Source organism: Aplidium turbinatum, chromosome 3 (assembly GCF_918807975.1).
Source record: "Aplidium turbinatum chromosome 3, kaAplTurb1.1, whole genome shotgun sequence".
Taxonomy (NCBI): Eukaryota; Metazoa; Chordata; class Ascidiacea; order Aplousobranchia; family Polyclinidae; genus Aplidium; species Aplidium turbinatum.
The window spans coordinates 16,508,004-16,520,117 of NC_137474.1; the positions used below are offsets into that span (position 1 = coordinate 16,508,004).

Genomic DNA, 12,114 nt, shown 5'->3' on the forward strand with positions numbered 1-12,114 from the left:
CGTAGATAATAGGGACGGTAGATATCGGGACGCGCAACTCCGTTGTTCCGCCAACATTAGAAGGGTCAATTGCCAATTTGACATTTTTTTCACGCTTTGTTGCTCGCTTGTTTTCAACTAAAAACCTTAAATTATTTTAAAACCAACTTCATTCTTTTTATATAACCTATAAAACGTACATTATTTTGTAAATCAGAAAAAATCGTAACCCTTCTATTGTTGCGGATAAGCCAAAAGCGGATGTAGTTGCGCATCCCGATATTCTACTATCCCTAGTAGATAACCAGGGTTATTGCTGGGAAAGAACAACTGGTTGGCACAAAAGAGGAGAAGCAGTTTCATGCTTCGTAGGCTACAAGCTGTATTTTCTGAATCCATATAAGAATCTGACACATTTTTGAGGTTGCGGATGGCGATGAGACAAATACTTCCTCTATTTGAATGCTGTTTCTGTATACGTGTGCTTTATTTTTATGTTTTTCGATAGAAATTTATCGGAAAACCTTATTTGATGCAAACAAATAAATATTATGGGTAATAACAGTAGGACTTTATCTCTTGCCATGTATTGTTTTCACAACGCTGATATTTCTGTTCTATAATGTTTTTAAACATGTAACACATTTTATATTTGTAGGTGCATTAGGCTATGTTCGCCGGGCTTGGTCTGAGCCGGTCACATTAGAAGCATTCGGATATGGAAGAGCTTTTGGCGTTTCGCCTGCCTACTACAAATGTAATTTAATTATTCCACAAGAAGTTATAGACAATGAACCAAGCAAGCGGATTTCTCAACGACCAGACAGATATTTTTACGTTGAATCTGATGAACTAGAAGAGGGCCAAACAGCTACATTTAACGTCCCGGTATTCATGATTCAAAAAGGACGAAACTCTAGCAGTGTTGCAGATATAATACCAATGAAAGTCGACAATTTGAAAAACACTACCAGAAATGTTGCAGCAAGAAAAGAAGTTTCTGCACTCAGTTTTTCACGGTGGTGCTTGCTTTTCAGGTAAAATCAAATGATCTTTGCAGTCTGTTTCACATATGCGTTGAAACGTATTACTTCAGGTTGGATATTTTCAAACTAGTCGTATGTTAAACATCTGGTTAATGAAAACCTGTCAAAGCTGTGACTTGAAAAAAGATCGTTGAAAAACTTGAACATGCCTTGAACATCAATAGGCAAAGTTGAACGACATGCTTGTATACGTAAAAAGCGTTAAATTAACTTAATTCTTTCTGCTGACATAAGTAGTTTAAACTATGTTGAGCCGGTTTGTCTTGTCTCTCTTCAAATCTTTATTGTATTTAGCATTTGGATAATAATGGTTTGTCAGAAACGTAATATTTCCTTGAAATTGATTTACCTTTCAGATACCATCTCCATGGTCGTGATGTAGGATCGCTTAGGATAAGCCTGGATGAAAGTACAAGAATTTGGTCTAAAGATGGAGACCAGGGTCCTGATTGGGAGGTTGCTAAAGTTACAATACCCTTTCCTACAGTTAAGTAAGTAAGAGATTTTCAACGAGTCCGCGTATTTTACAAGAATTAGGCATATTTTTTGAACAACTAAATAAAATTCTCAAAGTATGACATAATACAGTTAGCCTACTGGTAGTATACATAAAAGTGAAAGTTGGGTTTGAGGATCTTTAGTTAGTTGATTGTTGCATTCAAATGAATTTGATCTGTATACTGCTCATTACTTATTTGGTAGAACAGGGCTTCGCTGGTGTCGACTTATTTGGTGTCTTACTTATTACTTTGGTGTTACTTTGTCTTTACTTGTGTTACTTATTACTTTGTCTTACTTTGGTGTCGACTTATTTGGTGTCTTATGTTTGTGTCTTTTTCAAGTAAAGCAATGAACGACTTGCATAGATTTTTTTTATTTTTTTGTTATTTCTGTGAAAGCAAATGTGAACAATCTTAACTACGATGTAATTTGATGTATTTCTGTTCTTTAGATATAATATTATTTTCACTGCTACTGGAGGTGGCGGCGAGGTTGGAGATATTGCAGTGGATGACGTCACAATACAGGAATATTCTTGCTACCCCCGGCAGAATTATGCTTGCGAGTTCAATTCTCACGTCGTGAACGAATGCGCCTTCTCCCTTTTACAGAGTAAATACAAGTGGAACGCTGTGGCTAAAATGACTTAGATTAAATGCTTGTATTAACGTCAAAGTTGTAACCAACCTATCTACGAGTACCGTAGTGCGTTTGATTCATCTTGCATAGGAGCATAGGTTTCTGTCTTTGAAAATACAAAAACTGCTTGACTTATTATTGTCATCATTTGAGCAATATAAGCACTCAGCTATAAATTTCAAAATTTCCGTCCATTTTTCACATGGTACAGTCGTTGAAAATATGGATTGTCACCCAATTATTGAAAACTATAAAAAAAATCAGGGTTTTGGGTCCATTGCAAAACAAACTTGCTTCACAAAGCAAAGAATACAACTCCACAAGAAGAATTTCTTATTTAAAGTCTAAAAAAGGAAAACTTTAAGTTCCACATTTAAATTCGTGTGAACAAAGTGCTTAAAATTAGTATTTGAGAAAGTACCGTAGCCTACTTCAAACCAGCTTTCAACTCACAACAGCTTCAAAACATTACTACGGCGTAGGCCCAGCCATAACCGATTTGAATGATGTAATGACATCATAGGCAGGGCCGTGTTAACTTCTCCCGTACCCCGGCCAGGGGGGCACGGCTGATTAGGGGCCAACTCATTTTAGTCTTTTTAATGTTTTTTGATTGTTCAAAAAATAAAACATCAGCTACAGAAGCTCGATAGCTTAAATCATGCAAGGATGAATTTACTGCTTTCCAAACCTCCGACTGGGGCTTATCACGGTCTAGGAGCCCACTCATATTTAGTTCGTGCAGCGTTTGAAATTTCACGTGCACCTGTAAAATTTAATATTTATTTTTTCTTCCATTTTTGTAAAAATTTCTTGCTCGCTACGCTCGCTCAATCACAATTTTGCTCACCTCGGTGATATTGGGCATGCATAGATTGGGATTAGGGAGTGAAATGTTTTTTATGTCCCAAAAAAACTCACAAAATTATGCAATATTCCGAAGTAAACACTGCTCTCTCAAATAGCCTACTGTAGTTAATTAACAATTAAATTGATAAATTTCAATAGTAATGGAGATAAGTAATAAAGTGAAAATGCTATCGGTGAAGGTCGGGAAAACTCAGATAAATATCGAAGTTCTAGCCTAGTGAAAGACTACACCACACTAGGCTATACAAACTTTCAAGAAATATTGAAATCTTTCTGTGGTCGTGAATAAATTTTTTTTCAAATGTAGGTTAACTTAAATTTGAACCAAAACTTCTACCCCATATCCAATTTTGATTTGATGAATTTGGTTACATGCAAGGTGTGCACTGTGCATCTTGATAAAAAAAACAGATTTCTTCTAAAAATTCCTAAAAAGTGACCAAACCAGGATTATATGTTTCAAAATTGTCTGAGGGCAAGCCCCTCTCACCCCCTTTCAATTGTAATTACTCAAACATTAAGATTTGCATTGTTTATTTATGTTACAAACTTTGCTTTGTTAAAACTCTGGTCCTCCCCAACTTTTTTTAGATTCGCTACTGCATTGTCGGCATAGCCTATTAACTATTTTTTCCAGAAAATCTTAACTAAGGCGAGATTCAGACCGAACATAAAAAACTGTTCTCAGCATATACGAAAACGTTGCACAAAAAATGGCGCATGCTTGTTTCCTTTTACCATTCACACCAAGAATACAAAGTTGCTTTCTCTTTGCTTAAATGGTGAATGCAAATGCTTTCCCTACATTGAAAGATTTTGCGGCCCTAAACGCTTTCTGGTCCTATTTTAAAGACCGATCACTAACCATAGGGGTCCAATAGTGAATTTCGTGGGGGGGGGGGCGGGATGGTGCTCACACGGCCTTGATCATAGGCCAACTAATGAGTGCTGAAACCAAATTGCTTTGCAGAACGCAAATACATGCACCTAAACTGTAGTTAACTCAATGAATTTTTTTATGACAGCAGTTCTTGTAAATTTATAAAATGCAATAAAGAAGCTTGCTTCATTGTATTGTAATAAACTTCATGATCTCAAGTGAAACGTTATTTCTTACAGAAGCAGACGACTTTGCATATATCAAAGTTGACAAATTATTTGAAAGGCAAACCTTTGACCCAGTTGTGATAGAAAATCGAGTCAGTTCTTCTGGAGTTCTCATCTATACGGGAACAAAATCAACTTCCTTGGATTTGAGACCTTCATTGCGAAGCCCTGTTCTGCCATTCCTAAGCTCTTTCTATAAAACTTTTTGTCTAACAGTTACATACATGTACGATATTCATTTGTTGTATAGTAGCATACGATATTGGTGGCATAAGGTATTCATATATGAGCTCCTTCATAAAGTTTGACTTAATCAAAAAGCTAGCTGGCAAGACGAAATTCTTTTTGTTGTTATATATTATTCCATTTGAATCAGAACCTTGTGATGATTCGAATAAGGGTGAAACAGGCTCTAAAGTTTTTCGGCAACTAGAAACTGTATTTGATATAAATAAAAAAGGAATCGTTCTTAGAAAACAAGTTTATACTTTAATTACAGCACCATAACCTAAATAGGCCTACGATGTTTTGAGATCCACTATTCTAATTTGTACCGTCTTTCATGTGCAGGCAGCGACTTAGCAAGGGCAACCTGACTGTTGTTCTTCGCCAAGTAAACACAAATCAATCTGTCACTCTCTATCAATATCAGCTTCCTGAAGTTGCTAGTATCAACCCTTGGATGTCAATGGCAACTGAAGTTAACTCGTCACTTGAACTAGCAAATACTGGATCCTTTGTTTTAGGTATCAATCAAAACTCTTTTTTTGAATATGACACCGCTTCATAATGCCAATACACTACTATTGAACATATCTACCTATGAAACAAGCATTAAGATATTTTTTAATGTGTAAAGTTTTAAAGTGTCAGTATTGTAGGTTATTTTAGGAAATACAAAAACTCCGGTGGCAACATAAGCGTTTAACAATGTTATCAAATCCAGAACGTGGTGTTGTAATATTTTGAAATACAAACAGGCCTATAATTATCATCCCTTTTACAGTAAATAAATGTTTAGCAGCAACCTATTGGCGTGGGATCCTGCATTCAAATCAATAGATAGCCTAGTCACAGTAATTCGTTTTAAAATAAATAATTTTTAGATATCAATATACTTGCGTTTGTTGATTTGTACACAATTCGAAATAAATTAAATTCAGTTATTATTTTCTAATAACCTCTTCTACAGCCTGATTCATCCTTACTGGGGATCATCAGAAGGTCTTTATTGATATAAAATAATAATAATAATACTGTATTTGAATAAAGGACCTTTTCATGATCTCCAGTATAGGTGAAACAAGCTGTAGAAGAAGTTACTAGAAAATAATAACTGAATTTGAAGTAATTTGCTCTGTTTGGCTTTTTTGCTTGGCATTGAGAACTTTTTGTAGTATAAACAGTTTTTATAGTTTAATTCGAAGTAAAGATATTTTCTTTTCTTGATATTTGATTTCTTATCTTAGAAAGCTTGTGTGCTCAACCATGGACCCAATGATCTTACAAATCACTAGGTTTGATGATTTTTCAGACTTCTATGGCGTACAAGCAGTCTATGTTGATTCTATTTCTATTACGACTCAATCATGTCCAACAAGAATGGAAGGTTTTTGCAACAACGCCATTTCTTGTGGAAACAACGTTTGTGTTGAGCGAGAAAACCTTTGTGACGGTTTCAACGATTGTGGAGACTGGTAAGACACCTGACAAGTTACGTAATTTCTTGATAAGCTTAAAGGTCCAAGATAAGTTGGTTGTGTCCGAATGTCAATGAAACTTGAAAACCATTTTTTAATCAATTTTTTCGCTTATGGTTTAAAAGACTGCATTGACTTTTATATTAGTACTGTTCTAGCAGGTCATTTCTGTAGTTAGAGAAATGTTTTATAGCATTTATAGTTTTTTTAAATCATGCTTCATTCACATACCAATTTGAAAATAGAAGAATGCAGTATCTCTTTGGTCACCTTCAGTAGCTTTAAAGTCTTGCACTAACAAATAAACTTATAGCCTAATTTAAAAAATGAAATATCTTCTGACACCTGTCATCTTCTGACAGGTGTCAACAGGTGTTCTTTGCATTAGCCTAATTTTGTCACCAATGCATCTTGATATCTTGGTCCAGCTAAAACAAACGTCGTTAATCCAAGAACTACGCCTGTCAATCAACCCTAAAAAAATTTGTATAACACAGCGAAATCAATCCAATTTCAACACGATAAGTTCTACAAGATCAACTGTGAGTTAAAAAAGGAATAAATGAAGCCACATTTAAAATGACAAAATCAAGCAATCTCACCTCACAATGAATGTAACACATTCTTGACTGCAGACATTCAATTCAATTTTATTTTTCATTGCTGGCGCGAACATGTAGAAAACGATAAAGTAAACACACGAATTTTACACCAACAGAAGGAAAATATGACAAAACTAAAAGGTTTAAATATGCATCCATAAAACAATGTTTGAAAAACATAATCTTAAAAATGCACACTGCACAGCCACCAAACCTAGAAAAGAAAGCGAAAAAGAAAACTTTTATTTCGTCGATTGCAAAATAGACCTACAATCAACACTTGCAAGGGCAACAAGGGCGATTCAACACAATAGAAATTCAAAAAGTGACAAGTTTCCCGAAGTTTTCACTTTGAGTCTCGCATTCAAAAACTTGGCCGTGATGAGGCAAAAGACTCAGAAAAATAAAAATTGCCGGAAACCGGCTCAGTGCGACCATGCGGACTCAGAAAAAGTTAAACAAAAGTAGAGACACTAGGTAAATAATTTGTTAAATATTTTATAAATACAAGTCTATTTTCAAAACTTATGGGCAGATAATAATTAGCCCACAAGTTCAATTAAGCAATTTAGCTCCAGCACAGCATTGGTGAAATGAAATTTTAGTATTTCCAGGATTACGGTTTCTATGAATATGCAACACTGTCAGAAAAACAGTTGATAAATTAGGTAAGCATAAATACTGTATGTTTTTAAGCACTTACCCGTATTAAGCAATTGACTGTAACTCATGTTGCCAACCTCCTTGTGGTGAATCCCGGTAATTCATCGTTTGTGAAGTGAATGGCAACAACCAGAGACCACAACTCACAGGGCACCCGGGGCGGTAAAAAGATAAACCTTCGGCCCCGGTGCCCAACGGAGAAACTTATCCTCCTGATTCTGAGCAAGTGCACTTCTTGGTGCAGGCAGCTCCACCTGTCGTAAGGGCCGGAATAGCACTGTTGCAGTTGAACGTGGAAGGCCTCACCAAGCGAAATGCAACTTTTTCAAACGCAAGAAGAAGAAGCATATGACTATAGGTTATATAGTAAGCTTAAACATTTCGAAAATGACCAACACAAACCGACAGTCTCATTTCTCTTGAGCAATCAAACAATATAACGAGCCTAACATCTTCAATTTAAACTGAATACTGAAAAGTTTGGGTGTTTATCATCACAATTATCGTTTCTAGCATTAGTTTTTCGCGAAACGTCAGTGAAGCAATAAATCAACCAGTTTGTTGTTGCTTTTACTTTCGCTTTCATCAAACGAACGTTGCAACTAGTCCTAGAAACGATTTTCAATTTAATGAAAAATCTATTTTTCTTACATCTCAGGTCTGATGAAATCGGATGTCCTTCATATTGCGGTAACGTGGCTGATATCTTCGGAGAGGAGCATATGATCATCAACGCATCTTCTCAACGTAGCTCTGGACATGACCAATGCGTGTGGAGGATCCATGGAGATCCTGATAAAAACATTCTAATGGATGTTGCTGTCATTGACTACTCACGAAACGATAAATTTACTGTAAGTGAAATGTTCATTCCTCGTATTGAGGGTTTGAGGCATTGCGCCATTGTTCACGATCATGGGCTTTTCGTACCGCAATTTCATAATTTAATTTTGTCCATTTAGAGATGTGTGTTGTCCAATTTTTTTTTTATATACGATCTTTGTATTGAATTTTGCCGAACAGTGTGTCCATAGTATTTGATTTTTCTTCTTTTGATTATTTGTAAAGAGTTTTGTTTAAGTTGAATTTGGTTATATTAGAATTTCGAATTAGGTACTACTCGATTTATTTCCACATATACTTTTCTTTTCAGTTGACCGTGTATGAGAATTTCATTTCCAGTGACTCAAAAAGTCGTAATAAAACTTTGATGTTTCAAAATGAGACCCAACTTATTTTCAAGAACAACTTCAACAAACCGTCAAAATACATGGTAAAGAATTCCCAAGCAACTGTTGTCTTGCAATTTAAAAAGTAAGTTTCAGCATCTCTTTCTTCGGTTGTCTTGTCAATTGCTCGGCCAAGAAATGGAAGTTTAATACCAACCTTCAAAGTGACGTCGGTTCGGACAACCAATGAGAACGCGACACGTGTCTTCACGTCATGGCCAAATCACATGTTTGAAGTTGAGCAGTGCAGTTGGTGGCTGCATTGTCTTCACAACCACTTAAGCTATATATTAAACACGGGTACGAATTTAAAAGCGATAGGACAAAAAACTCATCTTATCTTTTAAAATGGTCGTTTAAGACTATATCAACAACTAAATATGAACTAAAATAATCCCTAAATACTTTTCATTTGTTCCCATGCAGTCAGCCTGAAGATAAGTTTTCAACTTTAATGACGTAGAAATACTTTCCTCATTGATGGGTTTTATGTTTTGTAGCAAATGGATTAGACAACCTAACGCTTTTGCTGCTTCACTTTTCAGGCATGACACTTTAGCTCTAGTGTCCTTACGCGTGTCCCAAGTTGCTGACGACCACTGCAACTATCTTTGTCCGGACTATTATTGCGTCACAGACAATTACGAATGTGACGGCATATCCGGTTGTCCAGATGGTTCTGACGAAATCACTTGCACCCGTTTTAACAATTCCTATGAAGAGAAAGTGAGTTTTTCTTCAACAGCTAAGTTTGCATTGATATATTAAAATTGTCAAACCAAAAGTGTTTTCTAAACGCGGTTACTGGTAAAAAGAATAAACTAATGTGCAACTGATTGTACTGTATTTGCTTTCTCTCTTCTCTATCGTTTTTCTTGGAGTGTTTACACCTTTACATTATTGAACGGAAATTGAAATTAGTTTATTTTGACTAAATGACTGGCAAAACGGCGGAAAGAGGAATCGTTTTGTTTGGAAAACTAATCATACAAACAAAACCTGATCTTTCAGCATTGCTTGTGCTTTGCGTCGTAAACCCTGTGTTTGCATCAAACATGTTAATGGGACCTTTTCATATGCGTTGACCTCCCCTAGCTAACGACTGTGGTCATGTCATAAACTCTATCCCTTCAAACACCTTAAAATAATAAAGTGTTATCAGAAAGACTTTTGTAAACGTTGTTTTAAGAATCGTCATGGCAGCTGTACTGTATATTTGAGAAAGTCAAATTCTTTCATCGAAACACCGTCCAGATCATTTACGATGTTCACGAAAGGTTTGTCTGTTAAACGTGGTCATACAATTTACGCCTAGTCAGGAAATGTGATTTGTCTTTAGTGTGTCTTTGTTTAATTTTTTCGTTTTTTGTTTTCACCTTTGTTTAATTTTTAGTTTTTCGAAGTGAAACGAAGAGATGGCGATTATTCAGCGATATGTGGTGATGATTTCACAGTTAGCATCGCCAACGCTGCCTGCATTCAAGAAGGGTTTTCAAAAGCAATTGAACCTCTAAGATTTGCCCCTCTTCCAAGTGGCTACAAAGACCCCCACAAACTGCAACGCAGGGTCACTCAAAAGGGTAAGTAGAAGTGCTGGCTTTCTAGCAATAAAACAAAATGTAAATCAGACTTCGCTTTGCTAAACTATTGCTGTACTTGCTGTACAAGATGAACTATGTAGCCTACTATATCTTTTCGTTTTATGTGCCTAATATTTACAGAAAAAAGCAATTTTAGTTTATATAAAAAGATTGTTTTTATTAGAATAATTCTCACAGTTAAATTTCTGTATCAATTATTGGGCAGTGGAAATTGAGAAATAGTTTGTCTGATACGCAGTTGCACAATTCTCAACGCACGACCTACAGTAAGTTAATGCTTGGATCACAAACAATATGAAGATATCGCATGTTTTGTGAGGAAGTCACAGGAAATCAACTAATACCCTGGCACTTTTTAGTGCAGCCGTTACGTCTGGTTATACACTATTCAGTTTCCAATATTTTGCAGTTCCAAAATATGTTCAAGCTCACGTCATTTCATCATCCCAAACTCCAGAGAAAAGCAACGGTAATTATTAAACCCTTATGCATTGAACTCCCAAACTGATTTGATTGGTAGTCATCATAATCATCATCTGTTCAGTTGATTTCTATTCTCGGTCACTCTGTCGTCTCCCTCCACAGCTCTCGATTTTTCGCAACCTCTTTCAGCTCTTTTATGCCAATCCCACTGCCATTCATCAGTGTATATTTATAATTTGCAGTGGACATGCTTTCATAGAGAGTGAAAAAGACACTTTGAAATTTTTCTTTTTACAAATTTAAGTACTTGAAAAACTTTAAATCACTGATTCAGACCCGATTACTAAGGTTGACAGAGTGAAATTTCCAGCAATGGTAGCAGTGTTGGTGCGTCCAAACTGTTTCATACTCTTGATCCCGCGAAATAAAGAGGTGTGCTTGAAGTGCGCAGCTGCATTGCCACTATGATGTAAACTTTCATTTTCATGCGTTGTTTTTCTTTGAAAACCAACTGAAATAAAATTGTGATATTATCGTTGAAGATCCTGAAAGCTCATGTCGTTCAAGCGACACTTGGGTTGCCAATTGTGCCCCATATCAGTGCGGAGTGAGGTCGGTCAGGGCGTCAGTTCATCCTATCTTGCGCATAATTGGAGGAAAAGCTTCACGGAAGGCAACCTGGCCGTGGATGGTATCCTTGATGGTAAGAAGATTTTGTGTAGTTTATTCCATTACCGTAGAGATTACCCTGCTGTGTTTCAATAGGATGCTTTGCAGCATGCTTGAAAGTGAACGTAGAGATTCATTTCCTTATCTCTCCACAAACAAACTAATTTTGATTATGACAAGCAAGCGTTTAGCTAGTGACGTATAAAGAAATTTGATCACTGCCACTGTGAGTGACGTAAAAACTGTTAGTTATAAACTACTCACGCACTTTGAACTTAAAAAAACCGTTGGCTGTTTAATATAATATCGATAAAAAGCTTTAGATAGTCTTTAAAAATCAGCTGAAAAAGGAACTTTTATTCAGAGTTTACGTCACGATTTTGTTTCCGCTAAAATAAAGGATAAAGCGCTTTGTTTTAACTTTTGCCATTCAGGTTCAGCATGACCATAAGTGCGGAGGAACCTTGATATCGAACACCTTGGTAATCACTGCCGCCCATTGCTTTGACTTCGACACCCCGGAATCATTTACTCTTGTGATCGGAGCGAATAACTTAGAACCAATGGATGAAGAAGCTAGAATATTCACAATAAAGAATGATATTCTTCATGAGTAAATATTTATGTGTTTATTTTAAAATAAAATAGTAATTTTCCGTTTTACTGTACTATCTTCTGATTAAAAAAGTGTTATGTGGAGTGGAACTGACTCAAGTCAAAAGTGAGGTTGTTATTTTTAAACAATTTTTGATAGCTGATTTTAAACTTTGCTTTATCAAGCTGCGGTTTACTACTCAATATACACAAATTAGTATCACACTATAAGCAAATAAGTTTCACGATAACGCGAAGTTTTAGAAACCAAATGTTACTTAAATGTAAGGTTGCCGTGTTTGACAAAGAAAAATCTTTACAAATGATTTCCCATTTTGTCAGTATGTTTTTGTGTTGTGCCAATTGTTACTGAACAGGTTGTGTTTACCTATTTCAGTCCACTTCATAAAGTTAGTCGTGCTGACTGACGAAACGTCGGTAATAAAAGCTAGGTGTCATCCTTAACATCAGGAGGTAACTTAGTAGCCTAT

At 35.9% G+C, this 12,114-nt stretch overlaps 1 protein-coding gene across 1 annotated transcript in view; it reads left to right on the forward strand.

Moving 5' to 3' along the window:
• The window catches only part of LOC145766587 (uncharacterized), an 82,678-nt gene that overhangs the window by 37,155 nt on the left and 33,409 nt on the right, over positions 1-12,114 (forward strand). The window contains exons 24-36 of the mRNA XM_082578305.1: positions 638-1,016; positions 1,382-1,516; positions 1,978-2,138; positions 4,155-4,368; positions 4,713-4,888; positions 5,677-5,839; positions 7,766-7,961; positions 8,261-8,421; positions 8,882-9,062; positions 9,730-9,916; positions 10,347-10,406; positions 10,903-11,063; positions 11,464-11,642. Of these exons, the coding sequence (XP_082434431.1) occupies positions 638-1,016; positions 1,382-1,516; positions 1,978-2,138; positions 4,155-4,368; positions 4,713-4,888; positions 5,677-5,839; positions 7,766-7,961; positions 8,261-8,421; positions 8,882-9,062; positions 9,730-9,916; positions 10,347-10,406; positions 10,903-11,063; positions 11,464-11,642 (2,353 nt within the window). The remainder of the gene's footprint in view (positions 1-637; positions 1,017-1,381; positions 1,517-1,977; positions 2,139-4,154; positions 4,369-4,712; positions 4,889-5,676; positions 5,840-7,765; positions 7,962-8,260; positions 8,422-8,881; positions 9,063-9,729; positions 9,917-10,346; positions 10,407-10,902; positions 11,064-11,463; positions 11,643-12,114) is intronic.